The following is a 21,706-nucleotide window of genomic DNA, read 5'->3' as shown; positions in this document are numbered from 1 at the left end:
AGAATAAGCTTTAAAATACTGGTGCTGGTTTATAAATCACTGAACGGCTCAGCACCACAATACATTAAAGATCTGCTGTTGTTGTATCAACCTTCCAGACCTCTCAGGTGGAAAAGCAGCATTCAGCTTCTATGCACCACAAATCTGGAACAAACTTCCAGAAAACTGCAAAGCTTGCTGAGACATTAGTCCTCTAATCCTGGAAATGTTCTTCAGGTGATAGAAGGCCGACTTGATAACTGTCTTTATGTGACTCTGAACGTCCAAAGACAATAACTTCAGTTTTGTTTCTGTTCGGCTGGAGAAAGTTATGGCACATCCAGACATTTTTCTGTTCTAAGCAGAACAATAAATTAGAATAATCTGTTATTCTAATTTTAAGAATAATAAACCATAGATACATGAACATGCTTTACTTGTCTGTAATGACCTATCCTGGGAGTCCCTGCCCTGTTTGCTGCCTGACAGAGGCTGTAAGGTTCAACATGGTGAGTTTATGATCAGAAAGTTTTAAATTGTTTATTTTATAAACTGTAATTTCCTGTAACCAATATATTCTTTCACGGTAACCGTCTAAAAGCAGGATAACTTTAATAAAAACCTGACTTCTGTGATTCTGATTGATACTGGAAACATAATTAATAGCTTGAGATTTCCTAACCTTGCTCACCATTTGAACTGCAATAATCCCCAGAATTTACTAAATTGACATTATTCACTACGACTTGTTCGGGTCAAAAATGAGTTAAAGTGTTGCTCTGTGGACACCTCAAACACCTGCAAGGAAACACAACAACATCTGAATAATGAGCTGGACAAAGTTTTACATTTCAGCTACAGTAATCACATTTATCATTTAGATTGTCTTTGTTCATCGCTGCTAACAGAGCGTTGATTACAGCACATCTTCCTCGAAGGCTGCCGTCTCGCTCATTGAATATTCAGGAAACGGATCTCATCAGACCTCCCGTCGCTGCACCTTCATTCCCCTAATCCTCCTCCTTTCCATCTTTGTCCTTCCCTCCTTTATTCTTTCATCACATCCATATCTTTTCTTTCTTTCCCTTTTTACTACCTTTGGCTTCTTTGCATGTGGCGTTTTAATATTGCGAAAACTGAAGCTAACATAACATAATGTAATATAAAACAACATGAAGTGTTATTCTATGATCATTCCACACATAATTTAATCTTTATGTCAGAATACAATCTATTCTTTATCTTAATTCCTATCTATTGTTTGTGTGTGTGTTACTTTCCTAATGCAAATAAGGAAAGAGGAGAAGAGAGACGAGACCTTATTATTCAAATCATATTTTAGATTCAAATCTGCGTGTGTGTGCTCTAGTGTTTGTATTTGTGCTTGAGCGTAAAGTTGTGTGTGTCGTTATCTTAATTCTCATCAGATTGCAAGCCATTGTGCTGGCAGGGTTTGGCATTTGTGTTGGGGTGTGTGTGTGTGTGTGTGTGTGTATTCAGCAGCAGCTTTTGTTGTGGAGTCACCTTGAGCTGAGGATGCAGACAGCTGAAACGACCAGCGTCTGAGGCAAAAAAAAAAACATGCAGAAAATTCAAGAGAAATGTATAATTTCACCTTTTCAGTATCTAATGTTGGGGAAATTAATTTATCTTTTATATTTATTCATGTATTTAAATACTTTTAGATATACTGACTCACAAATTCAGGATAAATGTTTTAAAAAATTTACCAGCTCAGCCATGTCTTTTCCTAATTCCTCCAAAATTGTTTCTACTTCTACAGTATTTTTTGCTTTTGTAGATATTTAATTCAGAGCTGAAAGCATGTCGTCTTCAGAGAACATTTCTGCTTAAAGAGGGTTTTCCAGATTTCACTGTAGTTTTCTGGTCATTTTCTTTACCACAGAAAAATATCCTGGAATGGAGGACGGAGTTTCAGTTTTACTCTGAGCCTTTGGGGGGAAAGTTAAACATTTGCAGTGTTATATTTCCCTCATCAGTGTTTGAACAAATCAATAGTTAATATATTTCCATTACTTTAACTCAATTTTGATAGATTTTGAAATCTTTTGTTGCCAGCCATCTGTGGAGATTAATTATGTAAGAAAGAGAGAAAATGAGAGAGAGGAAGAAAGTTGTTATTTAACACGAGGAAACGAGCACAATGTGGTGGGAAGCATATTCTGACTGTTGGTCCAGTTGTGAGGTGAAATGTATGTTTTAGTTTTTTAAAGTCTTTTAGGCTCGAATAAAGTTTTTTAGGCCGTAATTTAACAGGAAATTAGGAGGAGAGAGAAGGGAAAGACGTGCAGCAGATTCCCCAGGACTGGGAATTGAACCCAGGTTGACAAACCAAACCTAGAAGTAACATCAGAAATAAAACACTTTTTCTTTTAACCAGCTATAAAGCTGGTTAAAAGAATAACTGGATTAGGCATTTCCTGCCCCTTTTTCTTCTCTTTTATACAAGCAGACAACACATAAGCTCAACAACACAAAAGCTTTATATTTATTACAAAATGTTCATCTAAGAATTGATTTCTTCCTGTGATGGAAATAATTTCTGATTAAGTTCTCTGTTTTCATACTTTCATGGATTGTTCTTCTTTTTACCTTTTCTACAGTTTTTCATGTTAAATTGCACTTTTTTGTTAAGTTTGTTAAACTATCTTGAATCTGTATTTCTAAATAAAGACTAACAGAAAGATCACAGTAACTTTTATTTCTGATAAAACCTGTTTTTTCCTTATAACAAACAAACCAGATATAACAAGTTTGGGCTTCTTCAGGGTCTGGAGTATTAAATTATGATAACAATTATCATCTAATATTATGTACAGATTAACTCTAATCTTAATTTAACATCCTGAAACCTGAAGAATCCAAACCTGTTAAATCAGCTTTTTAATGTTTGGTATAAAAAGAAAAACAGGATTTATCAAAGAAAAAAGGTGAATGGACTGAACTTGTGTCGTGCCTTGCTAGTCATGTTGACCACTCAAAGCGCTTCACACTACAGTCACATTCACACACATTTACACCGACATGCAGGTCGGGGGGCAACTTGCTGCTAAATGCCCCGCCCCGGGGCAGCTCAACATGTGGCTCAGGAAGCTGAAATCGAACTTACAACCTTCTGGTCACAAGACGACCACTCTACCCACTGAGCCACAGTCGCCCTAAAAAAGCCACTGCATGATCCTTTTGCTAATCTTCTTTAAAATACAGATTTAAACAGAATAACGAGCTACAATTCAGTGCAATTTAATATAAAAAGTGAGTAGAAAAGGTAAACTAAAGGACAAACCATAAAAGCACAAGTACAGTGGAAATAAACAGAAATCATTACTATTAAAAGAAGAAATTTTAATTCTTAAATCAATACGTTGTTATAAATATTGAGCCTAGTTGCGGCACTGAGCCGCCTGCCACTAAACCAGCGAAGGGAAAAGGGCTAACGTTCGGCTAATTCAATTCATTTTACAAGTTTAACAATAATACTGGGCGTGGTTGGAGTTTCTTAAAGTGTTTTGGGGGCAATTTGCAGTGACCAACTGACCTGACCTACATGTTTTAGGAGATGTGGGGGGAAACCGGAGTACCCGGAGAAAACCCACGCAAACATGGGGAGACCATGCAAACTCCACACAGAAGGTCTCTGTGAAGACGCAGCGCTAACCGCTGCACCACCGTCCTGCCCACGTTTTTTCCAATCGGGTCGGGAAGGGATTGATTTTCTAGTTAGTCGATGGGGAAAAACTTCATGGTTTTTAAATTTCCTCTTGACGGAGCGTGGCATGGTGCCCCGTTCACAGACCTCTCACGTCTTTCTCCTCTAAATATCAAAATCAAGAACATTAAACATGTTCTTGATCGTCTTCAATCTTTTGGGGTTTTTTTGGCTTCTTCAATCGCAGAATGTTTCGGACTTTTTTCCAAATTGAAAATTTTGATTTTTTATTTTTACCATCCTGCAGGGTTTTAGTATCTGGATTGTTTAAATCCTCCAGGATGGTTTCTCCAGCGATCTCAGTCTCTTCTGTGGATTCTGGATCCGTGGAACAACCTGATAAGGTTTTTCCTGAGAGTTCCTCCTCCGAAGAAACCTCTGGACTGAAGACTTTAACCGGGTCGACTTGGTTCTGTGAGTCTTTCTCCTCTTGGAAAACTGGGATGTGTTTTTGATGGAAATCGTCTTCCTCAGCTGTCAGAGTGTCGGGCAGCAGTACATCCTCTCTTTCTCTGTCCAAATCATTTATCACACAACTCATCTCCTGCTGGTATTTTGCTGCTTCCTGTTTCAATGCGGTGACATCAGTTTCATACAGACGGTTTAACTCCAGGTACAAACTGTTAACCTTCTCCAACTCAGCCTGGACACTCCTTTCCTTGTCTTGAAGGAATTGAATCTCAGTTGTTGTTTTATCTTGGAGGACGGCAAACTCACCAATCATATTGTCTAGAAGCGCCATGTCCTCCTCTGATTTCTCCAGCTGAGCTTTTCTCTCCTGCTGGTATGTTTCAACCTGCTGCTGGATATCCATAATGTCTCTTTCATATTTACATTTTAGCTCCTCGTAGAAGAAGTTAACCTGATCCAGTTCATTTATCAGCTGTTTCTCTCTCTTTTGCAGAACTGTGATTTCTCTGGACATGTTTTGATAGAGCTCCTCCTTCTCAGTTCTCAGGTTGTCTAGACGCGCCTTGTCCTCCTCTGATTTCTCCAAATGATCTTTTCGCTCCTGATTTATCTGCAGCTGAAGGTTTTTGACTTGTTGTTGCAGCTCAGAAGGATTTCTTTCATGCATAACCTTCTCTTTCTTTTCTCTGTTTGAAAGAGCAGTTTCCTCCTGGTTTATCTTCTTCTGGTACGTTTCAGCCTGCTGCTGTATATCCATAATGCCTCTTTCATATTTACATTTTAGCTCCTCGTAGAAGAAGTTAAACTGGTCCAGTTTTATCATCTGCTTCTCTCTCTTTTGCAGAACTGTGATTTCTCTGGACATTTTATGGAAGAGCTCCACCTTCTCAGCTCTCAGATTGTTGATAAGCTGCAGATTTTCCTTCGTTCTTTCTATGTTGGCGTCTTTCTCAAGTGTCGCCTCCTGCCGATATCTTTCCATGTCTTGCTTTAGTAAAGAAACTTCGCTTTCATATTTGCAGGTCAGTTCATTATATGAACGTTTGATCAGATTTAATTCTTCCTGCAAAAGTTTCTCGCCGTCTTGCAGGAATGAAATCTTTTGGGACATTTCTTTAAACATGTCGTCCTTCTCAGCTCTCAAGTTCTCCAGCAGTCGTTGTTCCTCACTCAGCCTCGCTTCATAAAGCTTCTGTGTCTCGGCCTCCTGCCTCAGCAGAGCATCGGCTGCTTCATACTCAGAGCACAGTTCCTCGTAGGAAGTCTGGAGTTGGTCCAGTTCTTCTTGGAGTCCCTGACTTTTCTTCCTCTCAGCCTGTATTTCAGCCACAAATGCTTCCTGGCTGAGGAGGTGGGCCACCTTTAACTCCTCCAAGTCTTGTTGCAAGTTCTTCTTCTTCATGTATTTCACGTTGTTGTGAACCTTGGAAGCAATGACCGCAGCGTTACGGACTTCTGGATCACTGAACTTCTCTACTCTGTCAAGTTCCCTCTTTGCGTCTTTGGCCTGGTTGATAAACGTTTCTTTGAGAGCTTTTTGCTTTTTTAACTGGAGTTTGGTCTCTTCCAGCTCGGCCTCCAGGTGGGACAGTTTCTGGTTGTCTTCAAACCTCCCGGCTCTCTCCATTTCCAGAAGGTAACTCAGCCTGTGGATTTCCCCGTGTAAGGCATTCGGGTGTGCAGGAGGGAACCTGCCTTGGGGGTTTTGCTGGCCTCCCCTTCTCGCGTGGGGTCCCATCATCCCACTGTGGTATCTCGGCGTATGATGAGACATTTTCTCCTAAATACAATCACTAAAATCCTCGATTGGTAAACTACCTGAAAGAGCTTTGCGTCTGAACTGGTCAGTGATATTGCAAGCAATGAAAAATATGCAGAATTGTGTTACATACAATCCTACAGTTGATGACATCACAGACTGAATCGCCAGTGACATCACAAAATCTTCCTTTGCTGGTGGAGTGACATCATTCCACCACCAAATATCTTCCTCTTTATTCTTGTTTACATTCAAAATAGTCCATGATTCAGTCTTTTTAAATCAAATATCAGGGCATCAAACTCATTTCTATTTTGGGCCAAAATCTGAATGTTCATAAAGTTCCTGTTGCGCCGGATCGTATTGATAAAAACCAATTCAATTGTTAAAAGTGTTTCTTAAAATAACATAATATTGAACATCTTTTCACACTAATCAGTCCATCCAGGATTGTTTTTGTGGTTTTCTGCCATCAACATCACAGATTTCGTGGCGCTAATTTAGAAATATTCGTAAGGAATTTTTACAATATTTGCGCTAATAAATTATGTTAAATGTGACCTTTTATTAATCGCTCTATCGGTCATGGACTATAACTTGACATCAAGTCAGGCTGAGACGGCGCTCACTTGAACCAAAATGTTTTTGGTCAATTTTGAGAAAAAATGTTGATAAACTCAGAAAAATGTGGAGATCCGTTGATTTCTGTGTGAATTTTGTGGTTATTTGTGAAAACCTGGAGGGGCCTATTGCTGTAATTTGGAGTCTCGAGGGCCACATAGAAAGCTATGGCGGGCCAGATTTGGCCCTCGGGCCTTGAGTTTGACACACTTGCCATATATGATAATCTGGAGAACTTTTTTCAATATCTATACTTTGGAAAGTTAATTTTGCTTGTTTAGTCAAACATTTATTTTCTTCCGTACAGAGAAAAAAGAGAGTGGGAAAGAAAATGTATAATAAATAGATGTAAACAACATGACAAAGTAAAAGATAAAAACTATAACTATTGATTTCTAAATCTTGTTGAAAGTTGGGTCGGATTGATTAACTCGTTTTTAATACCAGGCTTAAGACTCAAAAATTGTAAATGAGTAATAATTGTAATGTACTAGTATTGTTGTGGCTTGTTTATTGTTGCCATAGCAACTGCCTACCAAGATGGCTGTCAGTTAAAACAAAGAAAGTTGTAATCTATATTTTCAGTTTGTTTTTGTTAGCTTTTAAAAGGCACCATGTAGTTCTTATTATAAATAGTTTTTCTCCATTAATCCCCTTTTTTTACTTTTATCAGCAGAAATGTTTCAGTGTTATTTGTTACCTGTGTTACCTCCTGAAAATGGCGTTAGCTACAGTTTATTAGCTCTAGCTGGCTTAGTGAACAAGCAGATCACCAGCCAATCACGTTAGCATGTTTCAGTAGATATCTTGTGTCTAACGGTTCATGGAAAGTTTGAGGAGTTTAGCTGAAACCAAACGTTTTGTGTTTTGAGAAACTCCTGCAACATTAGCCATGACTTATTATGTTTTGTTTAATCCACTATAATCTACCTGCTTCATCGGGCCAGCTAGGTGAAAAATATAACAAAGATATACAATTTCTGAGGTAAATATTAGTTTGTTCATGTCACAGAACAAAACTTAGTAATTACAGCATTTAAACCTGATTGAAGTCATTGGGTTTGTCTTTTTCTGCCAGGGTATGTAAACTTCTGAACTTCACACTTCGCTGGTAAAGAAGAAGCTTGTTCAGGTCGGAGGACCCAGGAAGCAATCGTCTTTCGAAAGGTGAGCTGCAGGAAAACTGAGGAGGTTTTGGTACCTGAATAGGACGCCCTGCCCCCCGTCACGGTTGCTTAGAGACGGTTGCTATGCAGCCACGGTGAGCTGCTATCAACCCGCCTCTTTTAAATTGTCCACCCGATAAAACATCGTCCTTAAAGTAAAACCTCTGGCAAAAATACACGTTAGTGGGAAGAAACAGGCTAAACAACCACAGTGACGTTTAACAGGAGCATTTTAAAAATATGTGTATCAATATTCAGTGGGTTGTTTGATATCAGACAGAATGGATCAGGAGAGGAACCGCAGAACCTAAAGAACCTAAGGAACCAGACATCAGCCTCTTCATCCCTCAGTCATTTCCTGAAACCGAAAAATAATATAGATGGCCATTTAAGCGATTGAGTCCTGAAGTAAAACTAATATTTTATAGCTTCAAGCCATTTGTCCTTAAATATTTTGTGGAGTTTAAATTCAGAGACTCAAACAAAATGAATAAGCACACCAGGCGTCTGAAACTCCTTTTTTGGGGGTCAAATCCAGGTCAGCTATGCTCTTAAAGGGCCGGTTGTGCCAGAATGTATTGATAAAACCTGCTAAAGTATCAATGAAATATTAAATTAAATAATATTATTGAACATCTTTTCAGTCCCTCCAGGACTTCTTGATTTAAAAAAATATATAACTCAAAGTGTTTGTGGTACTAATTTTGAAATATTTGCAATATTTGCACTTATGGCAGTAAATGCAACTTTTTATTACTTGCTGTATAGATCATGGACTATAATCTGACAGCAATTAAGGCTGAGGAAGATGTTTAGGACAAGTAAGAAGGTTTTTGACAATTTATGAGAAAAATCTGCAATAAACTCCCAGATATGTATTAGCTCAAAATAGTTTGGGGATTTGTTGATTTCGGGTTAATTTCCATGATAATCCTGAAGAAACTAGAGGGACTGATTGATATAATTTGGCAGTAAACAGATAAAAACTGCATTGACTTGATTGTTAACATAATCTTTAAGCACACATAGTGTTTAGTCTAGAATGTAGAGGGCCACATAAAAAGCTTTGGCAGGCCAGATTTGGCCCACGGGCCTTTAGTTTGACACACGTAAAGTACACTGTTTGGTTTTGCTTAAGCAATACTACCACAAACTGGTCTTCAGTTTTGAAATCTGTTCATGAAATTGATCTAAAACCAGTTATATTTACACATTTGTACAGAGTTTATGTTAACTTCTAGAAGGTTGTCGGGAGAAAGCCTCTGTGAAAACATTTTTGCTTTATTGCATCACGGCATTTGTGTTTTCGGGGAGTTTTCCTTTACACACTCCGTAACGAGAGCGGGAGTGAAGGTTAATTAACATAAACAGTGCAGGGGAGATTGAGGGTTTAGGGTAATTATTTGTTTTGGGAATGAAAGTTCAGGTTGACATATTGGAAACACACAGAAGATGTTCATGTGTGTTAAATGAGTTCAGAAAAAAATTAACTGGCTTTTTGAAATCCCAGTAATGATTTCAGAAAGCCTTTCTGGCACCATGAAAGGCTTTCTGAAATCATTACTGGGATTTAAAAGCACAACCAAGAGCAATCCACAAAGAAAGAACATATCCAGGCTGTGACTGGTAGCACCTTGTTGAGGACAGAGGTCTGAGAAAATAAAAAATGGAAATGATAGAGATGCACCAGCTGCTTAAGTAATCAGGTGTTACACAAAAATGTAAACAGAACACCAAATAACCAAATAAAACTACAGTTTAATTATTTCAATCATTCTTACCTCTAAGAAAACTGATGTCTGGTCTGATAAGCCTACAGCTGATTTACATGGTTGGGTCAGAATTTGCCATAGAAACATGGATCCATCCTGCCTTGCATCACTGGTTCAGGCTGCTGCTGGTGGTCTAATTGTACGTAAGATATTTCATTTAAGTGTCACTTCCTACCCAAGTATTGTTGCTGTCTGTGTCCATTCTTTGAGATTTAGGGTATACAACTTGTGATGGTTTCTTCCTGCAGAATAATGCATCGTGTTACAAAGCTGGAAGCACCTAAAGCTGCTTTATTTAACATTTTAATGAGTTTAATCTATCCTAGTTCCCAGTCAGATGATGTCAATCCATGTGATATGGTGGATATGCAGCCAAAGTGTGATGCTATCAAGTCACTTTGGGTAGCAAGTAGCAAATTCCAACTATATGTTAATGCAAAAAAAAAAAGGTTGATAATTTGTTTGCAAATATCTGAACTCCAGATATACCTGAAGACAGGTTTCATGAGTGTTTTGAGGTTAAAGTTTAATTTACAGGTCAAAGGAATGAAATGAAGACGGTACTTATTTTTAAATGAAAAAAAAGAGTGACTAAATGTGAAACTAAGATTAAAAATCTCCACAGCAATGTTTCTCATTAAGGCAGAAGTGCGTCCACACTCATATTAACACAGCAACATAAAAATCAATAAACCAAACACACTGGCAAAGATTTGCTAATATAATTTGACACAGCAGCATCCTGGCACATGAAAACTGCTGACTCGGCGTTTTCCTCTCAGGGTCAAAAGCTTTAGGGAGACTCAGCAGTGTTCCAGATGATATCTGTGATATCATGTTTTTATCAGTTGTTCTGCACTAATCAGTCCAATTTTGCACAACTGCACTGTGGCACACTTGCTGTACATATATTTACATATACATACTGTATCTGCATTTTTTGAATCTTTGCAAGGACTGCTCTAAGTTGCTTTTTATATTGACAGCATGTTATATTTTATTTTTATTTTGTCTACAATTGCTACTCAGTGGTTGTTGTGTGTCTTGTCTCTATGCTGCTGTAACTACGAAATAATTTCCCTGCTGGGATGAATAAAGTAATTCTATTCTATTTTAGAGTTCTGATCGCTGGCATTAATGCCTCTCTTTGGTTTTGTCTTGTAAAGCTCAGTGCTTTTGCTACCTTTGTTTGTTTTTCTTTAGTCTTTTTGGCTGCAGTTTTTCTTCTTCTGTGCCTACAAAGCCCATAAAATTGTGCATATGAAAAACCCATTGATAATCTTTGCTTGTATGAAGACTCAGTGATCTCAACATGGCACACAGCTGTAGCTCTCTGGTACTTATTTTATGTATCATTAACATCCCTACCATGCTTCCTGTGCTCAGTGGAAATAACATGAACTTAACTTAAAGTACTAAAATATATATATAAAAACTCTCTGTTACATTTATTTGATGAAACTTGTTTGTAATGTCAAGACAATTTACTAAATACTAAATCAAAATACTCAGACAGGTTGAGATTTTCTACATTTCCAGTGAAAGATTTACAAATAAAAAAAGGAAATTGTTTTGTGCCATTTTAAACATCTTTACAACATCTGTGAGTGCTTTGAAGGGTGATGGACCTTTTTAAGCTTATTGGGGTTTGATAAAGCTCTTTATAGTCTGATAATCATTCACCCATATAGTGCCTTCAATTACATGGAGGGATAATCTTAAAGATGAGAAGTTACTTGATTATGCCAATGTGTTCAAGGTTTTTCTTTTTACGTTAAGCTGTGTTTAATCTCACCTCTGGATGCAGAAGTCTTTTTAATCTGAGTTTTAACATCATCATCAAAAAAAAAGTTGGTTTTCTGAAGGTTATTTTCATGCGTTATCATCACAATACTGCTCCTTTGACAAGTACACTTGTTCACTAATCCACACAAGACATCAACAAGGATTTGTGTTATTGAAGATTCTCTCCAACAGGATTGTTTGTTGATTATCCATTTAAAGGATCAAATCGCTAATCTGTCCTCTAACTGCGCCAGACTAAGTGTAAACAGCCAGAATCAGCACATTAAGCCGCGTCCAGAAGATCAGGTGCCAGTCGCTCTTACAGTATTAAAATCGTAATGGTTTTAGTGTTTCACCGCTGCACCCTGCAAAGCCTCCCGCCCTCTTAATACATTTAAAGCTGTTCAACATCAGACAGGACGTCTAATGCAGTTTAGATTGTCCTTTTATTACAAATCAAGTTTGGCCAAAGTGTATTTAGTGCAGAATGAGATGCTTCCCAATAAGCCTTCAGAACATTAATCGTCAAATGCACTTGATTGGTCTCTGCTAAAATATATAACTTATACGCACACAGCAGAGTTTTATTTTAGGATTATGTATTTTTCAGCCAAGTGCCTTGAGATTTTTACACTGCAGAATTATTCAAAAAAAAGACTTCTGAATATGCCCACGAGGCACAATCCCTTTACATTTCATTTTTAGATATGTGCACAAAGGGAATGAAAGAAGTCAAAACTTCTCAGTTTTTCCTGAATAATGACACAAAAAAACCTTATTAATATATACAGCTGCACATGAAGGTCCCAGGATAATGAAATATTAAACTCTTTAATGAAGTTGTCTCATTATTGTTAGCAGATTTGAGTATTTGAGACAGAGCTACTGCAGCTCAAAAAGGAGTAAACTCTGTCTATAACTCAAAGTAATGTCAACTTGTTCCTATTTTAACTGAGTCACTTTAATTTGAAAAGTTAAATGTAAGTAATAACAGAAGTTCTATTAGCAGAACTCTTTAATTAGTCTTTAATTACTCAATAAAAGATGATGCATTAAAAAGTTTCCCTGAGCTTCTCCGGGTAGCGTCACTTTCCCTCTCACTTCGCCGCAGCTCCGCTGCAATAAAACTGATTTTAAATCTCTTTTTACAGTCTCATTTGTCTTCCAGTTAATGTGGAGCGAGGCTTCCGCTGAATCATCAGCCGCGCCGTGATTTAAGATCTGACAGTTATTGGCCGCGGCAGCGTTGAGGCCGGTCGTCGAGGCGAGGGAGGAGAGCCGAGATGGATCTGAACCTTTGACCTCTGGCTGTCAGTTCGCAGGCCGAGTGATGGGACCTCTGCACTGCCCAGTGGGACCGAGAGCCACATATCCTGTAGAGATTTCCCTGGGTTTAACCTTGCTGTCCCTCTGAGAGACACTTAAGGTGCTGTTAACATTTCTTCACTAAGCTTTAAAGTCCCGCAGGGCGGCTGTGATGCTCAGTGGTCGGACTTTTCCCAGAATTCTCTCAGGCTAAAATAGTAAAGGGGATTTGGGGAGTCAGAAAAGGGTCAGTGGGAGAGAAAATGATCAAACAGACCTCGGAAATATTGTCTGTAACCTGCTATTTGCTTAATTTATTTGCCAAAAGTTCAGCTGATAAATTTTTAATTTGTCTGGACAGAAATATAATGATTAATTTCTCTTTTAATAAGTTGAACTTATTGTTTTTAATAATATTTCACAAATCATCTCATCTTGATTGAGCTGTTATGCCATTGATTTGTTTTATTGTTGAACTTAAACTCAGATGCATCTATGTAAACAGAAATAGTGGACTTCTCCTTCACATAAAGGTATTCCCTACAGAAAATCTGATTTATTAAAGATTTTTAATTAACATTGTGCACTGAAAAAGCACAAAATATTAAGTATTTTTGGTTTAATTTTTAATGCAAATATCTTATGAAATAAGACAAAACTAACTCAGAACAGAAGTTGATTTTCATCAAGATACCAGAACTCAATAATTCCTTAATACTGACTAAAATGTCATAGTTCAACAGACAGATTATTAAATGAAATAATCTGCCAATGTAACTAGTATTTCGTTAATTGATATTAACTACTTATTTACGTAAAACAATATCAGATATCTTGATGAATAGTTAGTTTTGTCTTATGTCAAGACGAGATAAAAACAACATATTTGCACCAGAAATGCTTGTGTTCTTGCAGTGTGTGGAATTACATTTGCAGCTGTTCACATCACATCCATGTTTGTTGATTGTTTCCATATATAATAACCTCCATGAATTTTGAAACTCTTTGGCGCAGATGTGCTCATAAACACATAACATCATATATGGACCTATTTCTGCTGCTTTCCCTGATTGTATCGGAGGGTCGGGACAAACCCATCGTGTCCCAGGATGGGTAAAGTTTTAAGCTGAAAAAAGGGAATATGCTGGTGTTTAAGAACATTAAATATGATAGTCTGAGGATTAGAGAATTTTGTGGCTTTTCCGGAGCCAAGTTGGAGTTTAATCTGGACTATAGGGATTACGGCCGACAGTTTGGGAACGAATAGCTGCTCAGTCCAGACAATCTTTGACAGCGGTTTTAGCTGCATTTGGCTAATCCATGCAGGCCCAGCTGTCATTTCAGAGACACTTCATCCTGCTGATTTGTCAGCTCATCATCTGAGGCATATGGACCCTCATTGTTGGTGGGGACAGCCCAGGGTTAAAGGGTTAGAAGGACCTGATGGGCTTTAAGACTTTGCGAAGCTGCCTGGAGCCAAAGACTTAACTGCAACTCCTTTTCTAAATATTTACCCTTTTTATTTAGCATTTAAGCCCATCCCTGCTGCTCTTATCTGAACCTTTTCCTCCCTGTGGGCTATTCCTCTCTTATCTCTCTGGATTTTATTGTTTGCCAATATTTTCTAAAAAGCTGTTTTCACTTTAACTTTTAACAATTCTGAGTCTTTGCAGGACAGCGTTAGAGAATATTGGCAACAAAATGCACACAATTTTATTTATTTACTAAAGTATTTCTAGTTTGCTGAACTACCAATGAATATTAGTTTGCTGTTTGTCATGCTGGAATAATGTAGAACACACATCTAGTGAAATACTTAATTTATTTTATTGCTACCAAGGAGGCAGAAAGGCATTTCTTTACCCTTACATTAATAAATTGCCACTTTTGTTTTCTAATGTAAGAGTGAACAGAGAACACATTTTTTAGAAACCTCACTTTGATGAGACAGAGATCAATTTTTAAATAAAACTTTTAACGCTGTGGCTAAAACTGCTGCCACCCCAAAACATGTTAAAGCATTTCATATAAAACATTTTTAAACATTCTTAGTGAGTATTTTATAGCTGAACGATACAGAAAAAACAATGTTTACACAATCCAGAGACTTCTAAGTTTGGAATTTATTTAGTTTTAAAGTAAATGTCTTTTAGTGATCTAAATTATATTTTTAGATGTTTGTCAACAACAATTTAGCACAATTTAGTTTTCCAAGCATAAAATAGTAACATGTCTTCTGGTAAATTTGGGTTTATGACTAAAAGCATGTTGTTTTAACCAGTTGAGCTGCACATACTGCAAAATGAAAAAGAAAATCAGGACTCCATATGTGCTCTGGTCATTGTTTTGTTGTTTTGCTGGAGAAGTGAACTGCTTTTCTTAAACAGAATTTAAATTTCTTCCAGTTAAAATGGTGTCATCTCTGTATTATCAGGATAAGTTGCTACTTAACACAAACCTGCTGCTGTATAAGAGAGAAGTATTGGGTCTTCTGATTAAAACGCAACCAGAACCATCTCAACTTCGTTTTTGGTGATATTCAGAAGCCGTCTTGTCATCAGTGTACAATTACTATGTGTAAAAACACTTGAAATAAAAATGCCTGTTGTTTTAATCTGCCAGTATATTACAAATTTATTAATTTACCTCTAAAATAAACAGGATGCAGAAACATTTTCCATTAGTTCATATGTTTTTACAGGATAAAATTAATAAAGTTTTGGTTTCTGCTTCACAAATGTCCAAACGTTTAAGCATTAATTTGGATTTTAGGCTTAAGATTGAAATACGTCTATATCAAGTCTTTGTTTGGCATTAACAGTGAAATCAGGTCTAGGAAGCATCGTGTTTGTGAAATCCCAGCTGTCAGAAAAACACAGTGCAGCAACCTAGCATATCAACCGCCCGCTTCTCTGTTCAGGATCACGTTCCCATTTACAGCAGAGTCAGTCCTTCATCTGCTTTTCCTGCTAAACGTCTTCCTCTGTTTGGCAAACCAACATAAAAAGGTGCATTATTGCCACCAACTGGGTGTTGGCTATATTGCTAAACAGAGAATAAAAAAAACGCTCCTGTTGTTTGTCTAAGCAGCATCTCACTGCATTTCTACTTTTCTCCGCTACTTAAAGTATAGTGATGGGAAGTCAAAGTTCATCTTCTGAATACATCCATTCAAGACTATGGCAGACTGCTGTCTATGACAAAGATGTTCCAATGTATTATTTGGGTGGATTAACAATCTGTTAGTGCAGTGTGAAAAAATAAAATGTTTTAGTTCAAGACAATGCTGTTTTATTGATCAACACTCCACCATTCAACTAGATTGTAACAAACTTTTGAAAATAAGTAAAAATGAAACGCTGTTATCAAGAGTAGATAGAAAACTAAGCAGAACTTCAGAAAATAGTTTACAAAATGAATGCTAGGAAACAAGAATGAAATCAAATCTAGCTTTATGTTGGAGCGAGACGCTCATTTCCTCTGCAGTCGTAGGAAGACGCTTAAGCATTCAGTATTGACAGACTTAGCAGGAACGGGCTCAGGGTTGCGGCGTTGCTCTCAGAGTGTGTTGGCCTATTGATCATCTGAGGCTGGATTTTAACAGAACAGTCTATTACATTCAGATCACAGGACCAAACGGTCTCAAATCTGAACAACTTTCAGGCAAAAGAATGTGGAACACATCCTGAAATAAAAGTAAACAAAACTGCTAAATGGGGGAAAAAAGTTTTTAAATGCTTCAGTCGTAGTTGAGTAATTTTTTTTACTCATTCACAGCACACCTATTTGACTTCCTACATCATTTGAATTTTGAACTCTTTCACATTATGTGAGCTTTGTGTAAAGTACTCTGATATATAACATTACCTTTTTTTCTTTTTATTTTGCACGTCAAAAAATGTCCACACTATTGGCGATGCAGTCGCTAAATACCACACATAAGCACAGCTTCTGCAGAATCCATGCACCTGCAATTACTACTTAAATGTGCAACAGTGACCCCAATAAATTAAATAGTAAATTAATAGTAATAGTAAATTAATAAATAGTAAATTAATCCCATTTGTCTGGTCTATAATCTAAATACCCTAATGTAGGTTTTATATGAGATTTTTTCATATTTTAACCTTCAAAAAATGTAAACTCTAAAATTGAGACTCTCTTCTTTGTCTACACAAATTGAAGCTATGCTTTAAAGAGGCTTTCTCAGGGCTTATGATAAAGATTTGAATCTTTAAAACAAAAGGATAAGAGACCAAAAATGAGGAAAATAGAACTAAATCAGACAGATGAGACAATAGAGGAGAGGCAGAATCAGAACTGTGTGCAAAAATATAATAAGAATTAGAAAATGAAGGTCTTTTAGATGAACAAAAGAATAGGATGAGCATTAAGAAATGCAAATGGGACAGATTTATAAATGTAGATGAATTGGTTCAGGGAAGCAGAAGGGTGACCGCGATAGTGGAATGATTGAGAAGTGGATCAATAGATGGAGGGGTAGGTCTGACAAAGGATGGACGGATAGATGAATGGATGCTTGAAGCAACAAAGACACACAGACGGATGGATGAACCAGAAGATAGATTACTGTTCAAGAAAAATCTGTCAAAAAAATAAGCTCCTAAAATGTCACTGAGCCAATTAATCTCCCTCTATCTCCGCTGACTCACTGTCTGTCTCTTCATCCCTCCATCTGCTCATCCATCCATCTGTATATCTTCTCACTTTTGCAGCTCATGAAGAATATTCACAGGCATTTGGTGACTTTTTGGCAGACAGAAACAATTTTCATCTTCAGCCATTTAAGGCTGATTTTGATCAAGTCTTAGCGCAATTATGACACCTGAATTTTCTAAACGGCATTCTGTAATTCCAGCTCAGATCGACCTGAACCCACTGATCACTGATTGGACCTGCAGTACGATGATCCACTGAGGATAAAGTCAATAAAGCTCATCGATCCTGCAGGTCGGATGACAGAAGTCAGATGAGCCATTTTCATGACATATCAGGTTCGTTCAGGACCAGTGATGTCAAGCCACTTTGCATCATCCCACATCCTGTGATGACGTACAATATTAGGTCAAGTTGAACTGCGCTGCATCACAGTACGAAGCACCGGATCATGAACAGCCTCTAGACAGGTACTGTCAACATGGAGGTCTCAGAAAATCATTTCAAACAATGATACTCTAAGCAACATTTGAAAAGCGAACGCAAAAAGGAAAAGTTTAGAATACATGTAGAATATTGTAATTCTGTTGATGTGAATCTCTTAAAAGGGCAGTACTGTGTAAACTTCACTCTTTTGAGCTTTACATGATGTTACAATGTTATCCCCTCATCAAAATCAAACCTGGATTGTTGCTTTGATTCTCTAATGTTTGTTTGAGAAATCCTTTCATCTCCATGGCAACCATTCAGCTGTACAAAACGCCTGGGGGACCGCCTTCAGTTTCCAAGCATCCAGGCTTTGGAGCTTCTGTCTCACAGAGCCTCTCTCCCCCCAACTCAACCATGAGCTTCTTCAGACTAGCCAGCAGCAATTAGCAAACAGCTGCTGGAACTGAGCACCTGCTGAGCTCCTCATAGCTGCTACTTTTGAGTGCAACGCTAGTGAAAACGTTGATAAAGGGTTAACAGAGGAGCCACGTTGTGATGACTTCCTGGAGGCGGAGTTTCAGTAAGAGCCGCAGTTTTTAAAGGGACAGAGGCTCAATTTCAAGGCATTAAATTACAAAGTCAAATTTTTAAAGTCATATTTGATATATGTACCATTTTTATAATAACTAAAGTCAACATAGCTACTTGATTCTGCCTGGAAAATACATAATACTGTCGCTTTAAGTAATTCAACATTGAAAAGATCAATTGTTTGTAGCAATGGGAATCCAAACAGCCTTTTTCTCCTTCCCCCTCCCAGTCTGATTTGTTTACTAGCTCTTTTCTGGGAAACATTTAAAAGTCTGGCAGCAGAAATCTGAACAAGCTGCGGGCGTAACAACAGAGCCTGAGGTAATGCCAAGATAAAGAAAGTTACTAAGTCTACTCTGGAAGTGGTTGATGTTGTGACAACAGTCTTAATATTACATTGGGTTACAAAAAAATATTTTTTGGACGTTGTCTATGATTTTTTCAAATGAATTAGGACTATTTTTCACCGCTGAATCCAAAAATGACATCCATTTTTCTCAATCTGGTCCGGATTTTATTCCAATTTGATTTAGAGAAATCCAATGTTCTTACCAAATTGATTACATTATCAGTTCATTTCCGTTAATATTTCTCATCCAAAAAAGTCTTTAGGAGAATAAAAATGTTCTCTAATAGAGTGTATCAATTAAATGTTACAAACTTGAATTTCTGTATACCTAAAGCAAGTGAAACTTTAATATTTATTTTCTAAATGACTTACTGATTCTGCACAAGTGATCACTAAAGCTGCAGAAGTTTGCACTGTGAGGTTTTGGCAGAAATCACTGCTTCGTTCCTTCTCTTGTTTTGATATGTCTTGTTGATTTGACTTGTTTATATTTTCATTGCAGATCTAGTTCTTTATGAGTGGACAAAGTTCATTGTCAGTAAGTGTGATTTACTGAATATTCTACGTCTTTAAGTCTTTAAGGAGTATGCTATGTGAAAAGGGAAGAGTGACATACAATAACTGTGAATTTCGTGCTAACGGTCATAGAATAATATTCTGAAGAACTGAATAAGACATTTATGGAGTAGCTGTTATTGAAACAAATGTTGCAATTTTGGTCCCAATCCAACAGAGACTGGACCATCAGGTGTGAAAAAACAACCTTCAGACATTCAGAGCTCTAAATGTGTGTTTCAGCAAACATATATTAGCCACTGTGCTGTCACTGAATCAAAAAGGTGAGTCAACTATAGAAACTAAGCTGGACCAGATTCCTCATTGCCACTTATTTATCTCATTCAATCAATTGGAAATGATGCATTTTAAGAGGAGACATAATGAGATGAGGGAAGGTCAGGGAAATGGTGACCCCGTTTACCACCTGCTTAATTACACCCTGCCCTGTTAGTGGATGAACAACACTTGTAAATACACCAAATTAACTACAGTTGGTATATCAGACACAAACCCACGTTTGGTAAGCTGCGCAGCCACGTCTTTCTAATTATCATGATGTTAAGACGCACTCGCCCAAAGAAGATGAATGTTGCTGCAAGTTGCAGCTGCTCACACTATGCAAGTAATTTGTCCAGTTTTTAAAGGCTTTCTGGTCAGTGTTTTTATAGTTTCGGTTCCACAAATCTGCGTTTAACAAGCAGAGTCACATTTACAAATTACAGAATGTTAACAAGGCGGATCTGTCCTTCTCAAGAGACTAATATTGTGAAAACCCCTGATTTATGTTCAGCATTCTCATAAATGTTAACAGTAAATCTATGCTTTCATCAGAAATTAGGAATTCATTAAATAAAGAGGTTTCTCCCCAATGTCATTACTTAATAATCTCTATACTATTTAATATAAAGGGATGAGAATATTAATCTGTTTGGGGTATATGCAGCCTCTGCATGGACATTCAGCTCCTTCTTTTTATTTTAAAAGGGAAGTTGGACCAACATACATACAGTAAATAAGAGAAAAGTTTTACATTTAGTTAGTCTCAGCACATTGGAGTGACCTTTCGCCCAACCTCAAGGAGTTTTCTTCCAAACTCTGCATTCATGAATACCTTCCTTTGAAGGAAACCAATTTAGTAACCCACTTCAAAAAGTACAGTTTTAATTGTTTCTTCATTAAACTGTCCATATTTTTGCATCAAATACATAGCCCCAATCTTTTACTTGTGCAATTACAATAACTTTAGCCTGGCCATTAACTTTCTATGTGATTCTTCTCGATTCTCATCGCCTTTCTGTGCAGCAAAAACACCAAGTATTGTGAATGTTTCCTGTGCAAATATAGTAATACGCTTGAAACAAGAATAAACCTCAACTTAAAGTAACTTTCAAGCAAGATGTAAAGAGCAGAAAAAGGGTCTGGATTCTACCAGGCTATGATAACATAGAATAGAATAGAATAGAATAGACTTTGAGGGGAAATTGATTATTAGTTGACAAGCTCTTCCCTCGAAGGTGTTAAATATTAATACAAAGATAAAGTTTATAAAACATATGTCTATATACATATACCAAAGAGTGATGCAAGTAATTCAATGACTGAATATAATAAATAAATAAATAAATAAATTTAGATTTAACATGAAAAATGTTTTACGATATTTCATACTGAAGTACATAAATTAAACAGGGAAATGCTTAAGTTGACCCAATAACATTCAACACACAGTTATACAACACGGTACACCTTTGAAAAGCAGAAGTAGAGCCTCCTGCGCAACCAACAAGAATATAGCAAGTGGTTTCTGAATCGTAAGTGTACAATAAAAGACTTTCCAGCAGCCATCCTTTATTACTGATACCTGATTCCTTCCAAATGTCCTTCATTTTATCTCCTCACTGTGCTATTTTTTATTAATTTTCTTTCTTTCTTTAGTTTTTTTGCTGTCTTCATTCTTCGTCTGATTAATGTATTTAAAATATAACAAGCTTAGATGTAAACTTGGCCATGGGAAGAAGAAAGCTTTCAAAAAAACAGCCAAAGAAAAAAATAAATAAATGAAGTTTCTTTGGAGCTGCTAAAGTCTGAATCAAAATGTCTTGTTGCAGTGGCTCAGCTAACTGGCAGCTAAACCCACTACATGTCAGCTGATGGCTGCGCTTCGTCTGACTTCCTGCAGGTTATTCAAATCTCACTCAGCTGGACTGATTTCATCATGCCGCATGTTTCAATGTGCCACCACCGCCGCTGCCTGAATCTAATATCGATGCCCAGCGGAGTGTGGCGACTCTCCGTAAGGCACAGCGTCACTTCTGAGGAGGTCCTGGATTACTTCACAGTCCCTTTACCGACAGTGTCATCCTGTGTTCACTCGGTGATTCATCTGCTCTATATTATTTAATCCCAGCCGACTGAAGCGGTAGGAGTCGGTGTGTCTGAAGCTTGGTCAGACAGGAATTTATCCCAGACTGGTTTCAGCTGTTGAGGGACTGCAGTTAGCCAAAATCCCTGTCATAGTGTTGGTGTAATAAAACAGATGTTAAATCACATTGCAGTGTTGATATTCTTTGTGAA

The 21,706-nt window shown here is 37.3% G+C and overlaps 1 protein-coding gene across 1 annotated transcript; it reads right to left on the bottom strand.

Annotated features, from left to right (window-relative positions):
* Positions 1-3,788: 3,788 nt before the first annotated feature.
* LOC114156266 (zinc finger protein 853-like) lies at positions 3,789-6,790 on the bottom strand. Its single transcript, XM_028036605.1, has 3 exons — positions 5,004-6,790; positions 3,947-4,736; positions 3,789-3,814 (listed from the first exon to the last, which is right to left on the bottom strand). Exons 1-3 carry the CDS (start codon positions 5,892-5,894, stop codon positions 3,789-3,791), a joined length of 1,707 nt encoding a protein of 568 aa, XP_027892406.1. The 5' UTR covers positions 5,895-6,790.
* Positions 6,791-21,706: the final 14,916 nt, after the last annotated feature.

The sequence above is a fragment of the Xiphophorus couchianus genome, chromosome 13, assembly GCF_001444195.1.
Source record: "Xiphophorus couchianus chromosome 13, X_couchianus-1.0, whole genome shotgun sequence".
Classification (NCBI taxonomy): domain Eukaryota; kingdom Metazoa; phylum Chordata; class Actinopteri; order Cyprinodontiformes; family Poeciliidae; genus Xiphophorus; species Xiphophorus couchianus.
This window is presented reverse-complemented; position numbering and strand designations above follow the sequence as displayed.